The following is a 21,513-nucleotide window of genomic DNA, read 5'->3' on the forward strand; positions in this document are numbered from 1 at the left end:
TATTATATTTGAAGTTACTCGCACCAACTTGAGATAAAATAATCTTCAGAAGTTCTTGATTGATTGTCATAAATTCACCATTCGTAAAATTTTTTTGAAAACGATGAATTCTTTCCTGGCCACAAAAATTCATAATTTCCTCCAACATGCTGAAACCAATGTCAAGATTATGTTTAGGAAAAGTTGAAAGAAAATTTTCAATCCCAAGAAAATCAACATAATTAATTTTCTTAAGATCCCATTGAAATATTTCATTTTTTGGACTTTCGTCAAACATACAGTGGACATCATTCTCTTCAACAATTTTTATGGTATTAAGAAATAAATTTACCTCCTCCAATAGATCCTCTTTGTCAGGATAAATATCATAGATTGGTGGAGAGGCCCAATCTATAGAAAAATCTTCCTCAATAAATTCATCTTCCTCCTCCATATAATATGAATTTGGTAGATGAGCTTGAGACTTACGAACAATAGTCAAGGATGTGAGAGTACCAGAAATTTCTGGAAGCTCAACTCTAAAGTCTAAGTCTTCATGCCACTCATCCCGAACACACTATTCCCAAACCAGAACAGGCTTATGATACGGGTTCTCGAAATTGAATTATGAATTGCGACCATCAATATCGCAATACATCTCCAAGTTTTGTGCCACTAGACGTTGGGTTAACTCCGCAACCTACCTTTGCAAGTCTTCAATCATCACGTTTTGTACATTGCACGCATGGTAGGGGACTTCTTCATTCGGAACCTATCTACGTCGACCACAACCACCATTCATGAAAAACTAATGGAAAAAATTCATTCCAAGAAGATGCTAAGCTCTAATACCAACTGACGCCGGGCAGAATTAGGATTGTTCTGACAACGTATAATAACAACAAAAACTAAGAATTGAAGATAGAAAAGGGAACTCAAGAAGAGAGAAAATAACAAATAGGGAAGAGAAAATTCCTAAGTGCCCCAAATAAGCAAATAGAGAAAAAACTAACCTAATTCGAAAAGGAAAACAAATCCTAATAGGAAAAGAAAAACCTAATCCTTATTAAAAAAAGAAAATATAATCCTAATGGAAAAGAGAAAACCTAATCCTTATTCTAAAAGAAAAATTAAAACACACATGCATAATTAAAATAACAGTTTTTTCAATTTTCTCCTCGATGAGGTCTAAACTTCTCATATTAGGTTGATGATTGGCGGCCATGAACTTTCAATGGCTCGTTGATGGTCACCAAGACCATCTAGCACAGACACTGAGGTGGCTGCCATCGGGCGGCCACCGCCTATAGTATAAACAGAAATACTTTTCTTTTTTTTCTTTTATTTACGGAGAACACTTTCCAACTTTTTATTTTTCAAAACCACTTTTCAAATTTTTGCTTGTTGACTTTACATATACAACATTTTTTTCAAATAGGTCCTCAACAAATCAATTCTCAATTTTTACATTTCCTAAAACCTAAAATTCAAAACACTTCTCAAAACTTTACCAAACTGACCTTAGACGTTTCCTCTGCCAAAATATCAAGCCAATGTTCATCATTAAACAGTTAGTGCCTTCGTAAAGTCATTTTGGAATGCCCTACTTTCAGTATCGTTTCCAAAAGTACAATTCCACATAGAGATTGCAATTACATTCTTCTAAATGTGCCTTTTTCTTTTATATATATAAAGCTTACTTTCCATATTGTATAAGTGAATGTATACATACATACATACATACAAAACAAGCCAAACGCCCAGCAAAATAAACAAAAAAGCCATAAAAAAAATAAAAAAACCAGAAGCAAACTAAAACATATTTAGAAATGACAAAGACTCGACTTCCTACCCAGTTTGGTGGTTCATGGCATTACAATCAAAATGGGGAAATCTGGTACACCAAAAAAGAATCCACAATGTAAAGAATGCTGATCACCTCACCCTTTGATCAATATAAATATATGCTGTATAGCCTTGTGTGACCAAGGAATCACACAAGGTTATTTAAAACAAATGTAGAAGAGAATATAAATTATGACACCAGCCACATATAGAAGGTCGACCACAGTGTAAGAGAGAATGAAGCCACAACATATGTCCATAGCATGATAACAGAACATTCACTCTCACCAGCCCCAAACAACTGCGTAATGGTACCTGCCAAGTTCATCAGAAGGACAACCAAATAAGAAGATTCATATGAAAAAAATTAATGAATGAAAAAACATTTAATGATGAAAGGACTTCGGTGGATCTAATTTTACTGTGACAAATGGAAGAGGTGAGAGGATAAAAACTTCATTTTTTCCATACTAAAGATAGATCATATTTAGTCCTTAAGTCCAAGACGTCTGATTAAAGGGAGGAAAGGTCAGATTATTGCCAATTAACGAAGATAGTTGAAAGAAAGGAAAAAAGGGGTATTCTAGCTCCTATGATGGGAATAGGATGGAAGGTCAAAGTCTTTCTATTTCTTTCATCCAATTCAATCAAAGAAAAACCATTGAATTTGAATAAGCATATTATTATATCTTCACATTCGATCAAGATCGGCTTTTAGCTTTCACTGGGAAGAATCTGCCAAACTGCTTTCCATAGAAACAATTTCATATTTTAGCTCATCATGTATGCTAAGTTACATAATGCCTTTTTTTGGGTCTTTGATAGGGGTGGTTACCAACCCCGAGCCAGCCGAATTCCATTATGATTTAATGGTTAATTGTAACAAAATGATTGACTTGTACGGATTTGAAAATGTGGATCATTTATGTGGATTAGATTTTACGAGGCTGTTGCATGGGTATACATGGAGTCTTACATCATATGTGTACTAGGCCCATCTGAATTATATCAGTGATTTCAAACAACTCTAATTGCGACTAGTCCAAGGTAATTATCATCTGAACCTAAAGAAAAACAATACGCACCCTTGGAACCAAGTTTAATGGCATGGCATTATGCTATCGCTACTGTACATGTTGTTATGTGCAGTGCAAATGAATAATCTTAAGCGCGATTGTGAGCACCAAATTTTATAGAGTTTAAATGTAAAGGAGAACATAAACAAGGATGCCAGTCGTAACAACAGCAGATTGCAGAGGACAAGGAAAATAATGAAGAAATTAACTATCCATGTTTTCAACCATAAACAAAAGGTAGTCATACCTACACTCATTGCAGGTGGAAGCGCATACTGAAGCATAAGAATAAATTGGTATAATGAATTTGATCCCACCATGCCCCAACTGTGTGCAGCTTTAACAATAACAACCCCCAATAGCGGCAAAACAATATAACGAACTGCTATAACACCTACAATAAGTAAGAGACCTACTTCTGATCTTCTTAAGCCTGAAAGATAGAAGATAAAACGATTAGGACATATATAAAGCTTAGTGAGATGAAAATTGAAACTTCCTTTTGCCATTTTGAGGAAGAACAGAATGAGGCAAAATCAGTGTAAGCATGAGAAGAGATCAAATTAGTTTCCTACCCTTAAGCAGGTTTGCTCCCACTATCAAAGTCATAGATGGAATTGATGCCTCCCTGCAAGTCAGATTCAGAATAGAAAAGAATATTACGCACATTTTATAAACAACAACTAGGAGGGTTTGCACTCACCAAACCACAATTAAAAATTAGTTTATGGTTTTCCTGATTATGAAAAGCAAATGGGTGATTAAGGAAGAACTGATAGCTAAACTCAAAATATATATACTCTAGTAACTAGGGCCATATATTGACGCTTGGTTGTTGACAATGTTGAACAAAAATCTTGTGGTTGATGTTAATAATGTTTAAAGCATTCGTTAAGATCACATATTTTTCCTGGACATGGAGTTTGTAGGCTACATACCACTTTTACAATCAGAAAGATTGTTGCCATCTTTTGCCAAGGTGGGAAAAAGACAGTAGACGCTGAACTGCTAATTGAAAAGGCGAGTGTATAAAAGAAGCTAGTGCATAGACTATCTATTTTGAGAATGAAGAAAGAATATTAGTTTAGAGTTAGTATTATTTTGTAATTGTTTTTAATATTTAATTTTTGTTTTAATATCAATTTATTTAATAACCCATTATTAACTATTTCTCTTGGAAGTTGGCAGCAAGAAAATGAAATATTTGTTGTATGAAAATATAGCCTGCAAGCACCTAAGTAATTTTAAGGATCTTAAAGTGTGAAATCTCAGGGCCAAAACATGATACATAAGAACCAAACCAAGTCTCAACCATCAGGAGCTGTATGGGGCCAGTATCAGATTAATACCCCAGAAGAGATGCAGAACTAATGATCACACGAAGAGGAGCATTATCACCAATCATTAGTTTCTGAATTGGGGAAATTATTCCGATGATGAACCCAACAATCTAGAGAAGAAGACAAGAAGCAAATTAGTGGCTCATTTGCACATTAAGCAATAACTCAATGTCAAGCTTTAATTCAATTATAAGTAAACAGAAAATCTAACATGACATAGACAGGTGAATTGGGCCCCCATCCTAGATATCCGAGAAATCAGAGTTTTTTCTACCCCTCTTTTCTTGCACTAACCATCATTTGATAATTCATAGTTCTTAAAATATTACATCTAGTGTTTACAATTTCATGATGAGGAAATTTCTACACCTTTAAACAACGAAAGAGGAATAAGCAAGGATCTCGCTCGCTGTCTTTCCTTGTGAGGGATCTTGTATATTTATATAGATCAGTTAAGTCAAACAATAAGACCAAGTTGATAAGAGGATAACAATAGATAAGACAACTACATTTGAAAAACCTTTTATTATCGGTATCTTCTTGTCATCTTATCTTTATCTTTAATACACCTTCAGGTTATCACCATTTTCATGCCCCCTGCTTGGCATGGCAAATAGGTGTTATATCAGATTTTCAGACTTCAAGCAAAGTTCAGTCTGAATAGACTAACATAACCTTTTAGCCAGTTGAATGTCACATGGAAACATAATGCTTCCACTGATTTCATATCAATTGGAGTGTATGAGATCAAGGCTATATGCAAGATCAAGTTCTATATTTCTTTAAAAGAAAAAGGTTAACAGTGTTATTGACATGGTAAAATAATTAATCTGGTTTTGCAATAAGCTATTCCTAAATATGATTCCTTTTCTCACTAAAGACTGAAATATGTTTGGAGAAGCAAAGTTCGAAACTTGTTATTGTTAGAAATAATAATAATAAGGGTAAATGACACTTTTTGCCCCCAACACATTTGTATCACTTACTCCCACAAACTTTAACTTAGTGCAACTTGGTCCTTCTTTTAAAATTTCAATGTCAGTTTATCCCTCCCATCAAAATCAGCCGTTAAGTTGGACGAAAAACATGTAAAATGACTAAATTATTTAGATGTCCAAATTGCAAACTGACAAGCACGCTAATTTTACATTTGTTGAAATACAAAAATATTCTCTCTTTTTTTATATTGAAAAATGAAAATCTACAAAAGGGGTGAGAATAGGAATGATGAGTTTTTACATTTTTTATTATTTTACTTTTACTTTTAAGTTTAAGACTCTCTTTCTTATAAGTTAGAAAGCAGCAATTTAGTCATTTCATATATTTTTCTTCCAGCTTAATAGCTAATTTGAACAAAGAGAACAAGCTCATTACTGAAACTTCAATTTAGAGTATGAATTGCACTGAGTAAAAATATATGAGGCAAGTGACTCAGTGATAATAGTATATAGGATAAAATGTAATTTAGCCTAATTAATCAATAGTATTTCTTTGAGGTATCTTAGAAAAATTATGAACAGAACATATTAAAGATTTCAATGTTGCAGAATATAGTAAGCAATGCGGGCATACCACTCCAATTGTAGATGGTGCGAAAACCATCTTCAGATTGATATGTCCTGCAAGCTTCTTGGTGCACTCTATAATCTGATTCAGAATTGACACCTATGAAAGAAGTGAAAAAGGTTATACAATTGAAAGTTATCAAACAACAATAAAATTACTACCCTATTTCTTTTGCTACTCCCTCTACCCAAAAATTAGTGTCACATTTTCCTTATTTTGTCCATCCCAATTGAGTGTCTTGATAAAAGCCAAACCATATAAAATTTGCGTTTCTCATTGTTGGAAAATCATAAATGGTTGGACCAACCCCACTGTGGGTATACTAAATTCCAATTACTAACACTCATATTACCTTTAATTACTTCACATAAATTTTGATGCATAGGATATAGCAATTGAAAGTAGTAGCCACCAACTTAAAGAGAAATTTTGGCAAGGACAAGTTTGTAAAGCAACTATCTTATTATGATATCTTTCAATACATTGATTGTGCCCTCTTCAAGCTTTGTGCTTTCTCGAACATGACACACAATCAATTTGGTATGGAGAGACCACAAATACGAACAATACAGAAATAAAGGGTCACTGTCGGATCAGAAGCCTTCACTTAGGTAGATCCCTTAAAGGCAGATACGGGACTGGGGCAAATTGAAAAAAACAAAAAACAAAAAAAAACCCAAAGAAGCTACTATATACGATTAGTAATACATATTGGCCTTCTGCTATGCGAGGAGATGAATAAGATGACAGATGACATGAAAGATGCATTTCTGTCCAACGGACAAAGAGCTCCATTTTAACATTAAATCTCAATTATAGGAAATATTAGGTTAAAAATTTCATCCTGTCAAATGAGTAAAATTAAGACCTTAATTATGGGGCAAAACAAAAAGAAAATCACTTCTACAAGTATACAACGCAGTAGGGAGACCTTTCAAATGAAACCAATTTATGCAGCCATCAAATGACGGAACAATCGCAATGGATTAATGGCACTTGTAACAGTTATGTAAGATTATTGGCATTCATTTGTCTGGGAAAATAAAACAGAATAATATAGTGTAACATATTCAACCATTATTACACCTAGAAATATTTCCTACATCAGAACTTCTACATCTCCTTCATGTCGGCTAACTTGCTAGGCCTATGGAGTGGGCATAAAGGACGCCTCCCTCTGATCCTCCAAAGCTAAGACAAGCATATATCTCTACTAAGTAGGATAAGTGTAAACAATTTGGTGATTTTCCTATCAGGAAATTAAAAAAAAAAAAAAAGAAAAAAGAAAAGGATACGCATATTGAGCAAGAAAACAGAGTTCTAAAGAAAAAATTCTTCATAGTAAGTAAGAAATAACGTTTTCTTAGATAGGAAAGCTTAAAAACCTTCACCTTCCCCACACATTTAGTGCGAGGCAGTTCAACTTGATCTGACTGGTCATCAGAGCTAGGACAGTCCCTTGAAGGAAGCAGTGCCTCTGTGCAAGTCCCTGGAAATGTTTCCGAGGGTTCTCCAGAAAACGTTATGGTGATTGTCGAGTCGCGTGTATCGATATCTTCAGCTCTCTTATTTGCAAATACCCGCATGATCATATACACGTAAGACCATATATAAATTGCTCCAACCTGAAGCGTCAGAATAAGATATAAGAAAGTAACATAAATCCCATTTTATTATTATTATTAAACTATTCAATATGGGAGGGGGGAAGGGGCGAAATTACAACCCTATCAAAAGCCTCTCTAAAAACGACCCAAAAACAGGAATGCAAGCACAGGACAACCAACAAGAAAAGTTGGTCAAATAAATAATCCGGCATACTGCAACTAAGAGAACATGTGCCGCCACAAAGGACGGTAGCAGTCAGACATAATAAAGAAGTTCCATTCTTGCAAAGGTTGGAATTGAGATTTCTCGTTGACATAAGTTACAAAATACAGATCAAGTGATAGCTGGAACATGTTGTAGAGAGATTTGGAAGACAAGCTTTTGTTTGCATGTGTGGACGAATTTGTACAAGCATGAATTGTTAAAAATATGAGAATTATAGATCGTATACCGCCATAGAAAGTGAAGCGTAAGCTTCTCCATTTGTCGAGCAGGTGGATGAATCTCCAAATGGGCTATTTGTTTCGTCACAGACTGCTGGGACAATAATCAGAAGCAAGTTTCCCAGATTTCCTGTTCACATTGACCCACCCTCCTGAGTCAGACGACAATATTCTAAAGATTTGTTTGTAATCTAGCATGGAATATGGATCATGGCTGCGACTATTCTGGCTTGGGAAAGACATCAAACATCAGCCATGCATATTGTTCCGGTGCATCAACTTTTTTATGCTTTGTCTGATTTACAAGTATTGTGCGAAGCAAGAGTCAATGTTCTTATAATTCGCAAAAATGCACGAGAAAAGTAAAATCAAAACACAATTATTTAACATATTCGGCAAGATCGCCGGTATGACACCTTCGCTACGAGGAAAAATGCAATAAGCTTCTCTCTGTCTAAACGATAAGCCATTTTATGATTTTCTATTTTTGAAAATTATAAATCATTTCTGAGTTTGAGTTTTCATTATCAAATCAAGGGACTTAATCCGATGTCCCCCGGACTACACTCGGCTACTGTTGGGACCCACCGAGACCCGACTGAGACACTATTGGGACCCTTGTGGACTCATCCGAATCCAACGAGACCATCGTCAGGACTTGGTCAGGGCACCAATGAAACCCAGCAAGGACTGGTTAGGACTCACCCAAACCTAGGTAGGCCACGGCTAAGACCTGATCGAGACATTATTGTAATTTAAAGTTTAATATGACTGAATGAATGAATATATATATATATATATATATGATTTTTTGTACGGCCAAACACTGAAAAATGTCTTCAAATAAATCTCATTTTTCAATAAAATGTTTTTTAGCTGGAAACAGTTTTACGTTTGAAACTAAGATTCATACTTCTACCGAAAAAGGCATTAGGATTCCGTATCCTAAATTAAAGCTCATATCTTTTTATATATATTTTTTTTATGAATCACGAAAATCCCATGTCCTTTCTCAAATTTTGAATTTTAGACTTTGAGTTTTTAATTTGGCCAATTTAATACTTTATTTTATAAGAATTTTAAATCTAAAACGGTAAAACCTCTATTTATTTTTTTCTAAAATAAATAACAAAAAATATTTGAAAAAGACTATTGTACCTTTCTCATATAAAAATAAAAAATAAAATAATAATAATAATAATAATAACTCAATTTTTTTTTTTTTTTTAAAAAAAAGGGGGAAGTCGTCGCAGTCCACCTCAAAAAAATTTCATTGAGAAAGGTATAATACTCTTTTTCATATCATTTTTTAGATAAAGGAATTATCCAGTTACCTCATATACATAACTCTTTTTGTGTGTGTGTGTGTTTTTATTATTATTATTATTATGCTCTTTTTCTTATAATGCTTACCCAACATAATCTTGACTTCATTATATATATATGAACATCTTGGATTGAAAGAATTGCAAGCCCATAATTGCAAGAGACCTTAATGCGTCGTGATTAACATGTAATTGAATATCAATAAAAAAAGAAAAAAAGAAAAAAAAAATTATATAAAAAGTACCTGCAGAACAGCAACCAATTACAAGGCCATGTAGATGTTTAGGAGTTCTGGTGACTTTGATAAGTAACCATGCAAGTATTGAGCCAATAAAAAATGTGAGAAGGATATTCACTGGCATGAACCACCTTCACATTTGCATTTGGTGAAGAGTTACCCAGAAAGCAATATATATAATACATTTTCATGTACTGAAAATTAAAGCAAAGGTAGGAAGAAAATGACTTACAATGTAATCAAGCTGTCAAAAGTTATAGTTTCAGACAAGTTGCTAACCATGAGTGCAGGAGTGAACACATAAAATACAATCTGTTACGACATAATTAAACAACTTGTGATGATCAGTCGAAATTGTACGTAGCTAGCCCAACAACCAAAGGGGCCGGGACCCACTTTCACTTAATTTTGTTAAATTACCACTTACATTGTTCAAATGATGCCTTGCGTCGGCCCCCAAGAGACCTATACGATCTACTGCAAGCAGTAATCCAACGGCAGTAACGAGGAGTGTTTTCAGGACTGGCATCAATGCAACGATGAAGAGATCCAGGATTTTCATTGCATAAAAACCTCGATCTATGGATATATTCATCTTAATTAATCATCTATATTATATATATATATGATATATCATGCATCAAGATAAATCCTAATATATTTTTGTAGAGGGACAACTGATTTCTCAACCAAAGATAATATATATATATAAAAGATGATGCAAGCTGCGTGCGTGCAGACTGCAGAGTACGTACCTTAATTAGAATGGATTTCTATTCCAAATTGCAGCGACTTATTGTCAAGACGATTGCCCTTTTCTTCTCTCTAGCTATTTTGCAACTAAAGTAATTAAAAGTACAGCTTCCTGACCTGTATCCAGATGAAAATTACAGGTTTCTCTGACACGTAGTACTGTAAGCCTTTCAAAGCAAATCCAGATCGACTCTCATCAACTGGAATAAAGAAATTAAAGCAACCACCTAAATTACTTCAATTAAAAATGAATTGCTCCGTACGTACCTCGCGACTGGGAAGTGGCCGGGAACTAAAAAAATGAGTTTCTTCCTTTCACTTTTACCAAAATAAAAGGAACCAAAGAATTTCTGTCGCCCTCGTGTTTCTCTCTGCAAATAGTAAACACCATATATATATATATATATTATTTCCAATGCATAAACAGATAAACTCATTTTTCCCCTTCTTTATTTAATAAAAAAACACACAATTAGGAGGAGATCGATACTGCTCTACATCATTAGCAATTCAGGCATGCCGGCTGCAGCTAGCACATGCATTTAAAGAAAGTTGACGAAGACAAGCAGGTTTTTGTTACCTGTCAGCAGCCGGAGTGACAAGGGCATCCCACCGTGGGGCCCATTCGATTGAGATTTGAGAACCGTGAACCGTCCATGGGGGCCATGGATGATTCCATCGATTACACACAAAAAAAGGTTTGCTCTCCAGTCTCCCCTCACCTCTACCTACCATTATTCACTGTTCACTCGATCTTCACCAAATATTCTATCCATTATCCATCCATACTTGTTCTTATGCCTGTCACCAAAAAACAAACAACGCTTCTGATCATTTTATAATTATAGGAGCGAGGATTGGGGGATGAGGAAGATGCATGAGAGGAAGGAGGCTCGAACTCTTAAGCGAGGCTCTCCCTCCTAGCTCCCCGGACTCTCGTGCAGGAGAGGAGGCTCCTCCCCTCACGGCAGAGATGGAAATCCCACTTGGGGGAGAGTTTCTCTTTAAAAAAAAAAAAAAAAAAAAAAAAAATCATTAATATGTACATATAAGTGAGAGTCAATGACTCAAACGTACATGCATGTGGGGTTGTTTCCACTTACTGAATTCCCGAATTCCATCTACCCTTCCTTTCTATACGCGCCTACAGAAATTAAATGTAATTCTTTTGGGCTCATTAAACATATTGTGGGAACGAAAATAAATGTCTCACCCACTACAATTTCAACATGAATGGTCTCGATCGATCGATACAGCTTCATTTGGTTCAAAAAAATAATAAAAAAGAATTGAATGATATAGTAAATATTGTAGTAGCCAGCAGAAACGTGCATATATATATATATAGACTGAAAAATTGCCCCAAAAAATGTCTAGCTAGTGCAATATATATCTTATTAAATTACCTATCTGTATCAAATAATTAATATTATAGATATATCCAGTCCACAGTTGGCGAAAACAAAAAATAGCTAGCTAGAGATCGATATTGACGTATATATAGACGTTCAACAAATTATTTAAGCAATTTTTCTTCTGTTCTGACTTCTGAAAGTTTGCTATAATTATTAATTAAGGTGACTGATATATATATGTATATATATATATGCGCGCGCATAGATGGAATGTTAATGTACGTCCTGATCAACCAAAATGGCACTACTGTTTCTGTTTGTAATTATGTTTATTAAACAATTAAGTAATCAACTTAATTTATATCGTCTTATATATGTACCATTTCATTTCAAGCTAGTTATAAATTATAATCAACTACACCACCGTACCTGTTTCACGTTTCCAGGCCATTATATATAATTAATACTTCAAAGTTGCAATTAAAACGTGGTCCCACTACGTTCTCCAGTAGTCGGTGTTAATTAATTGAAAACTACTTGGCCCCATTACATGCAATCATACAAAAATATTGCAAGGTAGAGCTCTTCCCCACCGGTGGGGTGGGGGACGCATGTGACATTTTGACAAGTGTGGTCCGGCAGTATATCTGTCAAGTGTCAATTCGTACAATAATGCGAGAGCTGCTACTGCTTAATTTATTTGTCAAGTTAGTTTCCAATTTCCCATTATTTTGACTTGTACGTCCCTTGATATTTTATACGTTTTGTTCTGGTGGGGTACTCTAGAGTCTAGACTAGACCATCATTAGTATGAAAATGCGTTCAGCATTATATTTTGAATAATAAAATAAAAATTGTTGTGTAATGAAAAAAGAAACTAGTAAATAAAATGAAAAAGTTGTATTTTAAATAATAATAAAATAAAAGTTGTTGTTGGAGATGCTCGTCGGGACCCCAATATAATATTTCTTACCACACTTATTCCGCACTTGGTTTCTCATCATTAATTCCGCGTTGCGCAGCTGGGTCTCAGCCTCACTCGGACCCCATTTCTTATCAATATCATCACGCTTATTCCACACTTCTGTTTCTCATAATTCCGTGTTGCGCAGTTGGGTCTCACTCTCCATCACTTCACCCTTTTCCTTTTGCTTTTCTTTCCAAATTCCACTCCCTTTACTTTCTTTTAAGTCATAACTTTTTTTCAATAGCCGAAAAGTATTAAGAACATATATATAAAATATGGAAGATAAATTATTAATGACAAATGAAAATGGAGAGCTTCCAGTGTCTTTAATTTCAATACGTACGTACAAAAACATAAAATAACAATACTATTAAAAAAAAAGAAAAAGTCAACGTGATAAATGGGTTGTTCCAAAAGCCAATTTCGTACAACGAAATCTTGGCCTCATGGGCTGGCTTAATTTGTGGGATAATCCATTAAAGGAGATGTTTCGAGAGCATCTCAACGAATGATAAAGATATGACTCCTGTTGTGTGGGCCGACTTTAAAATTGTGGTAACCATTTTATGCCTCCACGAGACCCGGGCAAGTAACTAACGCCATTAACAGCTGCTCAAACCCATTACCCATTGCCCCAATAAAATGGGCCTTTTGTTGTCCTGGACCCAACCGGTCCAGTGGACCGCATCCCATTAAAAAACAAATAACAACACAGTATTAGTAATTTAGTAGCAGAAAGCAGAATCCTCCGACGTCGTTTGTTGAATTGTTGTGTTGTGTCCGCGTGCGTGTCGTAAACTCTGCCACTCCCGGTCCCGGCAGAAAATGCGTTTTAGACTTTTAGTTAAAATTAAATTAAATTAAATATATTACGAAATAATTCGTAACTGAAAACATAAGAAGTAAAATAGAAGAGGATTAGGGTTTATCGTTTTTGTAAGCTCTTCGTTATCATTATTTGTTCTTGATCTTGTTGTCCTCACAGCTTGAAGCCTCCTCCAATTTCGAAACAGGTACAAAAATTCCTACTTTTACCTGTTTTATGTTTTTTTTGGCAAATTTATACTTTCATTGGGGAAATAAAAGAAAATTCTGGGGAATGATCTAATTTTATTAGAATTTGACGTGTTGGGATTTACGCATTTGCAATCTGCTTCGCCGAGTAGGAGATTGGCCATTGTAAAGGCTGTTTTTTTTTATATTTGATTTGTTTACTTATGTTATTTGGAATGAAGAAACAACACCTAGGGTTCGGAAGACATTCGGAAAATTGTTAATTCATAGTTTGCAGCATTCTTCTCCTGATTTTATTTCTTCAACTCAGAAAATGTAGATAAAGAGCCCTACTTTTCTTGTTCGTTTACTATTTATCTTATTTAACAAGTAAGCAGGGAAGTAATTTAATTACCGACGTGCTTAGAAGCCGAGATGAGTGATTCCAAGGAGAAGGAAAAGGAGAATGAGGAGAGTGGACAAGAAGAAGTGGCCGCCACCGTGGAGGTTGCTTTGCCCAATCCCAATGCTCAAGTTGATGAACATGAACATGAACATGAGCATGAGCATGAGCATGAGCATGAAAATGAACATGAACATGAACATGAACCCCATGACTCTCATCCTCCTCCTCATTCTGTGTCACTGGATGAAACCCTGATTCCGGTTCTAAATGGGACTGCATCTCCCCTTATCAATAACAATATCACGGATTCGCAGTCCAATCCAGACCAACCAACTCAAGATTCGCCTCCGTCCTCGGGCCTTTTAAATGGAGACCAAGATTTAGTCAAACCCGATACTCTATCCGCCTCTGATGTCAAGACCGAAGACATTGAATTGCCACAGAGTAATACAGATGGTGACCACAACACCACCACCACATGTCATCTTGAGACTGCTGAACCAGCTGTTGCAGTTGCCAAAACTGAAGCTTGTCAAGTGCCTGATACCAAGACTGCTGGCAATACTGACACCCTAACCTCATCTACAAGTCATAATGAACCTAATTCGCCTTGTGCTCGACTTTCTGATATAAAACCTCAAATTCAGAATGAGAAAGATGTTACTACGCCTGTAAATAATGGAAACTCAAACTCAAAGCACTCATTTCTTTTGGACGAGGACCATATGTCTGAAGGTTCTGAATCCGGAACAGAAGAAGATCAATCAGCTTTCATGAAGGAGCTGGAAAATTTCTTTAGGGAGAGGAGCATGGAATTCAAGCCTCCTAAGTTTTATGGGGAGGGTCTGAATTGCCTTAAGTGAGTTTCTCTTGATCATTTATAGTCATATTGTTTTCTAACTAATGATATATGTTGGAAAAAGATTCCTACTTTGGACTAATTATATAAACTTCTTATTGGGACAAGGTTGTGGAGAGCAGTGACTAGATTGGGTGGCTATGATAAGGTATGCGTTGTTTTCTCTTGTACATATTTAATCAAATGAAGTTACCATTTTCACATGCATAAGTTAGTAGGTGCAATTTGTCATAGGACATATGGAAGACCTCTCAAGCACTCCTTGCTATATCCTTTTTTAACGTTTAGGATGTTTACATTCGTTTACTCCTGATTACTTGGCTGACATGCGGTAGACACATACTGTGCACTTTGGGCATCCTTGCAACTAAAAATACTATTATGTTTTCTATACAAATCATAATGAAAAATGCATTTTCAGAAATATGAGAACTGAGATATAATGATGCTCTGAAATGGGAAAATCTTAATAATATGTATTTATTTTTGTTGTTTTGTAAGGATTTACCTTTTCGGTGTGTAGTTATTGTTTTGTCTATGTAGGATGCTTCCAAGATTAACCTATAAGAGAAGAGTTAAATGTTGTCATGATTTAGAAATTTCCTTGGTTTGATCAAACTCTAATTGCGTCAAATTTTTAAACTAGTAATGGATAGTTGGAAATGGCACATCCACCTGTTGTGAACTTTTGTGTCAGTTCTTTCAGTTCTTTCATTTTAAGTTTCATGATGTATAGCTTTTGTCTCTTGGTTTTTTTTTTTTTTTGTGGGACAACTAAATATATTATAAAAGGCACCATAAGGGGGTAAAACGCAACTGCACAGGGAGGATGCAAAATGGCACCCCTAAACAAGGAAGAAAGTGAAGAAAAGGTACAAAATGGACCTTGAAGTTTAATAAAGTCTAAAAATACATGGAAGCTACAATGAAATCGGGTCCAGGAATACACAAATTTAATATAGGGTTTTTTTCTTGGTGTAATTATGTGCTATGAATGAATATTACAAACTACTATTGAATTGTGTGCCATCAATAGAAATTTTCAGAAGCGTTTTGTTTGGTTGTTGCTGACAGTTGTACATTATTGGTTTCTCTTTATGGATAGGTGACTTCTTGTAAGTTGTGGCGACAAGTGGGAGAGTCTTTCAAACCCCCAAAGTAAGGAAAAATATGTTATTATCTAGCACATGAGATAAGAGCTGTGGACTGATTTTTGCCTTGTATAAAGTATCCATAAAGAGTTTTAATTCTCCTTTAAAATTTAGGATACTTTCCTTAGGAAATATATTGTAGGTAACTTAGTTCTCCTCAGGTACTTATCAAAAAAAAAAAACTTAGTTCTCCTCAGCTATTAGGATGATCAACTCTATGATATTTGCATCATATGTCTTGCCACATATGATGTCATGCAAGAAAGTTCCTATTAAAAATATTATAGAAAGCAAAAAAAAGAAAAAAAAAAAAAGAAAGAATATAAGAGAAGAGTCTTTGTTAAAATCTTTATTAAAATTTGGATGGAAAAATACAGATACCTTATTCCCATAAGTAAATATGGGATTTCTTTCTTCCTTTTTTTTTTTTCCTTGGGGTGGGGGTGGAAATGGACGTATACTCTATTTGGATATGTTAACTAATTTATTTCTCTCCGTTTTCTATTCCTTTCACAGAACATGCACTACAGTTTCATGGACATTCCGAGGTTTTTATGAGAAGGTGATTTCAGATTGATATTTTTATTTATTTATTTTTAAATTTTTGCAATTGTTTTATAGATTTTTATGTAGGTTGTGACATCTACTTGTTTTTGTATTGCAAACCTGTTCAAACTAAGGTCACAGAACTCTTATTCTTTCACTTGTAAACTCTGACAAAATCATGAGTTTGTGGAAATTCATGTCATCTTTTTTTATTCCAGAGAGATATTTCTCATCCTAGCACTCCTCAATTCATGTGTATGTTTATGCGTGCTTGCATATCTGATTTAGTATATCACCATTACATGGTTGATTGTATGGAATTATGAAATGATTACATGAGTTTTAAGTTGTTCATTGTGAAGGAGGTATCTCCTCTGACGTGTTATATACTGGTCCTGCACCTTTTTGTTTTGCATTGCTTTCTGCAGTGGTGGGTGCTGGTGGATAGCCGTATATGCTTGGGCTTATTGCAGCATCCCCAGCCTTTTCAGATGCATAGTCTTTCGTATAGGTCCGTCTTAACTAATATCTCCCAGACAGTTGGCATTCTACTGTGTTATGCAAATGGATACACAATGGCTAATATGTATAAGAAGTGATGTTACTATATTCGTTCTGAAATATGATGTGTTATTATACTTGTTGGATTAAGAAACATGGAATTATGCTAATTTAATTACTGGACTGATTCGCATGCTATGATTTTGACCATTTTTTTCATGAAGGCCTAAAACAATGTCTTCCCATCTTTCTGAAAAGTCATGGTTAATGAGAATTGTTGCTTGTCTGTGTAGAAAGTACTTGCTATTGGGGCTTGGTTGAATTATTTTGGAGTTTTCTTTCTTTGTGGTATTGCTCTTAGTCTACAAGTTGTGTTGCCCTCATTTTCAAGTGCGCCTGTTTATTATTTGTGTCAGTTTGATTCATTAGTTTACTTTTATAATATTTCATTATATATCATGCTATATTTATTTAATCGTTAAGTAACTTGTTTACTACTGTTTTGCGTTACTTCAGGCACTCCTTGATTATGAAAGGCATAAAACACACGGTGGTGAGCTTAATGTACCTACTGCTTCCCACTCAGAGCCTATGAATATTGAAAATCAGGTTGGTGTCAAACTTTGATTTTGGACTTTTTCCTTAGATTTGGTGCCGAATTGAAGGTAAGTGATGGTCCTTCATTTTCCTCTTAGATTCCTTGATTTATGCCACGTTCATTGAACTTGCTATGATTTATACACACACACACACACACACACATGTATGAATGTATATGTACTTGTATGTATGTATCATCCTAGGCATATGGAAATTTATTTACCCAATGTATTGTCACCTGTCATGCTCAAGAGGTAAACTAATGAATGTAATTGAGTTGCTAAGAGTTTAGTTTTTGAAGTGATCAAGTTTAGGTCGATTTGAGTTGGGGCTATGTGCCTTCGGTGAACTCCCAGGTAGATCATTTTCGAACTCCTAGGTAGATCATTTTCTACTTAGGCTAAGTGGTTGTGAAAGCAGATACTTCTGACACAGGACATTAGAAGCTCAAGAAAACTTTCCTTCTATTTTGAAAATCCTGCAAGCAGAATTACTGTTTCTAGCAATCAAAACCCTCTCCTAAATTAAGTCTTCCACCTCTGGACCTAATACCACGTGTCTTTTCTAACCTGTGGCCACCAAAGCATGAAGATTATAGCCTAAAAGCCTTCTGCCCCTGGTGTCTTAGATCAACTTCATATAATGCAAGTTAGGCTTGATGTTGATGACTTTCAGAGTCAGGTTTTAGGTTAGTTGGCTGATACTTATCATATCTAAGTTTGACAACATAAAAATCTACCAGAAATGACATTCGGGAAATTTCAAAGGGGTCTTAATAGGGTCATTTTTCAGTGGGCGGATACTTACTCAACATTTACTTAGTCTGCCCTATATTAAAATCTAAAACAGTAATGGATGTAATATATCACAAAGTTGGGTTCAAGTTTGGCAAACTTTGTTCAATTGTAACCCTGGACCAATCACCAATTAGATATACCTTTTAGAAAGCATTGAAAATATTTTATCTTGTGTCATGGTTTTGTAGCTTAAATGACTCATCCTCCCCCAATAGGTCAGGAGTTTAAAACCCATGGGTGCCTGTGTAACTTCAATCCGAGAAGTGTTAGTGGCTGTTAAGCTAAACATGTTATCCGATTGACTCAATTATCAAAGATTTTCTTTGACTTCCCTCTACAACAGTAGGTTTCTAAGCAGTAATGTCTCTCAATTATACTGTTCTGAACTTCTTTCTATGTGTGATGGTGGTAAGCAGGCTTCAGGATCAGGTAGAGCACGTAGGGATGCTGCCGCACGTGCTATGCAGGGTTGGCACTCGCAACGTCTTCTTGGTAATGGTGAAGTTAGTGACCCAATAATTAAGGTCTGGTGAATATTGAAGTTTGTGCATTCATTTTTCCTTTATCATACATTACTTTGTGCATAGGTTTTATAATGATATAGAAATATGATAGAATGGTATCATACAGGATAAGAATCCTATTTCAATGCAAAAGCGTGAAAAGCAACTTAAGAACATTGGTATGACCCCTCCATCTGTATTCTCATCATTAACAGTGTGACAGATGGTAGACAGCTTCCTTCTCAGTTTGGATCTTTGTCTATTGCCCTTAGGTTTACTTAAACGGAAGAAACCTTACGTGGAACATACAGTCAAAGCTGCCCGTACCAAAGTATCTAAACCACAGTTAAGATTCTTGTTGCAGCAAAACTTCTTATATGTTGACAGTTTATTGATGTGACAAAGTGATGCCATGTTCCAAACTATACAGTGGCATTGGGTTAATGATTTGGTTTTTGTGTGTATGTGGCTAGACTCGACTCAGCGGTGGTTGATATTGGGCCCCCAGCTGATTGGGTGAAGATCAACGTGCAGAAAACTGTAAGATTTGTATCACCCATTTATTTATTTATTTGAAGGGAAATATGCATTTCCAGGTTCTTTAACTAATTAGAGTGAAATTTTGTGTGTATAGAAAGATTGTTTTGAGGTCTATGCTTTGGTTCCAGGCCTTCTCCGTGAGGAGGTTAGTATAAGCATACGTGTAACCGTATTCTTTTTTCTTCCTTTGCATTTACTACTATATAATCCAATTCAATTTCCTTTTGGAAATTAATAAGTTCTTTAGACAATGTGTCCTTTGACCATTGGAGTTGGTGGTGCATAATTATGTGGCAGCTGCTTAAGGTTGCCTGGGACATCTATACATGCACAGGGAATCAGTGTGCAAGTGTTAGAAATTGCTATATTGCATACCTGTTTCATTGTACCACGTTTCTTCTTTAATGATGGCAGATAGGGCATCAGCGCACATTACCAACTATGTATAACTACAGTGAGTGGAACAAGTGTTTTTTTGATCCTATGGGGGTCTGCAAAACGTGAATAATCTGAAGAGTTAGTTTGTGGTATCCTCAACTAGCTTAAAAAAATGAAGTCCATTTTTTTCCTAACTCTTGACTCGGCATTGGTTTCATAAGATGCGAGAATAAAGAAGGTGCCAACTAGCCTGCTAGCGGTCTTTGGTCAGGGTTGTGGGTTTACTATGCAAGAGAAGGGTATTTGACATGTGTGGTCTTGGTTCACTTTGGACAAAAAGTAAAATTAGAAAATAGAATACCGAGTTACACTTGTTAGAATTAATCACTGCAGCTGAACGTTTAGTAGATTCATCATTTTAATGCTTGTTAATAGGTTGAAACAAAGGGAAAATTGTGGCAACAGATACAAATGTAGCATTAATCAATCTAGATATTTTGTTCTCTGTATATAACAATGACCAAGGTCTGTGTGCTGCAATTAGTATTCATTACCTTGTTCTCTGGCAAGCTCAGGTGCGTGTTCAGTCAGACCCAGCGGGACGCCTCGTTATAAGCGGTGAACCAGAGCATGCTGATAACCCATGGGGTGTCACACCCTTCAAAAAGGTGTGTATTATTATTATTATTTGTTTTTAATTGAAACTGAGAAGGTGTGTTTTTGTTTTAATCTCAAAATACTAATTTGGTTAACTCAAGAATAAGATAAGACAAGATTAGAAACTTTTAAAACTGAAAAATTGATAGAATCACATTCAGATTGGATAATGGACTCGAAAGCACTCTGAAAAATCCAAAACAAACCCAGGAATTAAAGCACTGAAATGGATTATTGTTGACTCTGGGTTTTTCCTGCATCAGTTGTTTGTTTGTCTTTTTATTGGGATTTTACTTGGTTTCTTTAGTATTTTCAATTGGGTAGCGCACTCAGTGGAATTTGGTTTTGTTTGACAAGATTGTGAGCTTACCGTCAAGAATTGACCCACACCAGACATCAGCTGTGGTAACTCTGCATGGACAGTTGTTTGTTCGTGTCCCATTTGAGCAGTCAGAGTAGTGGTGACCGACTTAATAAGTAGTTGGAAGGATGGACGTGAGGCCATTTAGTGGAAGTCTAAACTCTCTACCCAACCATAGCACCCAAGTTTTTTGTATTGTCAAGTTTAATGCCTCAACTCTCGTGTATTTTAGCTTTACCGTATTAGTGCAGTTTGACAATGGAAATTGGAATCGATGATTACATTGGGTGTTGGGTGGGTGGTGGTTTTCAGTTAGGTAGGTTGCGCTTCCATGATAAATGACGAGCTTTTACATACTAAAATAGTTCTTTATTTCTGTTGGCTACGTTTGTAACTCTCTAAATTAATTCACTAATAATTAACTTATGCTGTTATTACTACTCATACCTTGAATGTAAAATAAGCAGCGGAAATCGGGTATATTTTTTTTTTGGAAAAAGTATACTTTAGCCCCTCGAACTTTCTCTCATTTTGCAATTATGGTTCCAAATTTTAAAAGATGACATCGAGGCCTCACATGCCACCATTGCGTATCAAATTGGATATTATTACTTTTGACAAGTTAAAAGTAATTTTAAGAGGAAACTTCACAAATGATTCTTGAATTTTCAAGTGTTTTAAGAAAACTCACAAAGTTAAAATAATTGGCAATTACATCCTTAAAA

The 21,513-nt window shown here is 35.3% G+C and overlaps 2 protein-coding genes across 12 annotated transcripts; one reads left to right on the top strand and one right to left on the bottom strand.

Annotated features, from left to right (window-relative positions):
* Nucleotides 1-1,772: 1,772 nt before the first annotated feature.
* Nucleotides 1,773-11,179, bottom strand: LOC132170338 (protein PIN-LIKES 3). 6 transcript variants are annotated; one of them, XM_059581288.2, is made up of 13 exons: nt 10,755-11,179; nt 10,442-10,545; nt 10,177-10,291; nt 9,849-10,000; nt 9,654-9,733; nt 9,428-9,552; nt 7,866-7,987; nt 7,192-7,431; nt 5,813-5,905; nt 4,250-4,350; nt 3,476-3,528; nt 3,152-3,333; nt 1,773-2,139 (listed from the first exon to the last, which is right to left on the bottom strand). In XM_059581288.2, the coding sequence occupies exons 4-13, from the start codon at nt 9,981-9,983 to the stop codon at nt 1,987-1,989; spliced, it is 1,284 nt and encodes a 427-aa protein (XP_059437271.1). In that variant the 5' UTR covers nt 9,984-10,000; nt 10,177-10,291; nt 10,442-10,545; nt 10,755-11,179; the 3' UTR covers nt 1,773-1,986. The 6 variants fall into 6 exon arrangements, with proteins under 6 accessions (XP_059437271.1, XP_059437270.1, XP_059437268.1 ...); XM_059581287.2 differs by having other exon boundaries at nt 10,177-10,341; XM_059581285.1 differs by lacking the exons at nt 10,177-10,291; nt 10,442-10,545; nt 10,755-11,179 and having other exon boundaries at nt 7,198-7,431; nt 9,849-10,016.
* Nucleotides 11,180-13,301: 2,122 nt separating this feature from the next.
* Nucleotides 13,302-21,214, top strand: LOC132170675 (AT-rich interactive domain-containing protein 6). 6 transcript variants are annotated; one of them, XM_059581742.2, is made up of 13 exons: nt 13,305-13,509; nt 13,881-14,754; nt 14,863-14,902; nt 15,860-15,912; nt 16,422-16,467; nt 17,469-17,561; nt 18,763-18,873; nt 18,980-19,031; nt 19,125-19,197; nt 19,326-19,392; nt 19,487-19,537; nt 20,346-20,438; nt 20,785-21,214. In XM_059581742.2, the coding sequence occupies exons 2-13, from the start codon at nt 13,925-13,927 to the stop codon at nt 20,884-20,886; spliced, it is 1,611 nt and encodes a 536-aa protein (XP_059437725.2). In that variant the 5' UTR covers nt 13,305-13,509; nt 13,881-13,924; the 3' UTR covers nt 20,887-21,214. The 6 variants fall into 6 exon arrangements, with proteins under 6 accessions (XP_059437730.2, XP_059437725.2, XP_059437727.2 ...); XM_059581744.2 differs by having other exon boundaries at nt 13,885-14,754; XM_059581743.2 differs by having other exon boundaries at nt 13,888-14,754.
* The last annotated feature ends 299 nt before the right edge of the window (nt 21,215-21,513 follow it).

This window comes from Corylus avellana, chromosome 1 (genome assembly GCF_965113065.1).
Source record: "Corylus avellana chromosome 1, dhCorAvel1.hap1.2, whole genome shotgun sequence".
Taxonomy (NCBI): Eukaryota; Viridiplantae; Streptophyta; class Magnoliopsida; order Fagales; family Betulaceae; genus Corylus; species Corylus avellana.

Coding starts and splice junctions, on each gene's coding strand:
- LOC132170338 (XM_059581284.1), bottom strand. CDS start 10,016: ATGAATATATCCATAGATCGAGGTTTTTATGCAATGAAAATCCTGGAT. Junction 9,553..9,653: donor TTTGACAGCTTGATTACATT/GTAAGTCATTTT, acceptor GCAAATGTGAAG/GTGGTTCATGCCAGTGAATA. Junction 3,529..4,249: donor AGTTCTGCATCTCTTCTGGG/GTATTAATCTGA, acceptor TCTGACTTGCAG/GGAGGCATCAATTCCATCTA.
- LOC132170675 (XM_059581742.2), top strand. CDS start 13,925: ATGAGTGATTCCAAGGAGAAGGAAAAGGAGAATGAGGAGAGTGGACAA. Junction 16,468..17,468: donor TCCGAGGTTTTTATGAGAAG/GTGATTTCAGAT, acceptor GCGTTACTTCAG/GCACTCCTTGATTATGAAAG. Junction 18,874..18,979: donor TTAGTGACCCAATAATTAAG/GTCTGGTGAATA, acceptor GGTATCATACAG/GATAAGAATCCTATTTCAAT.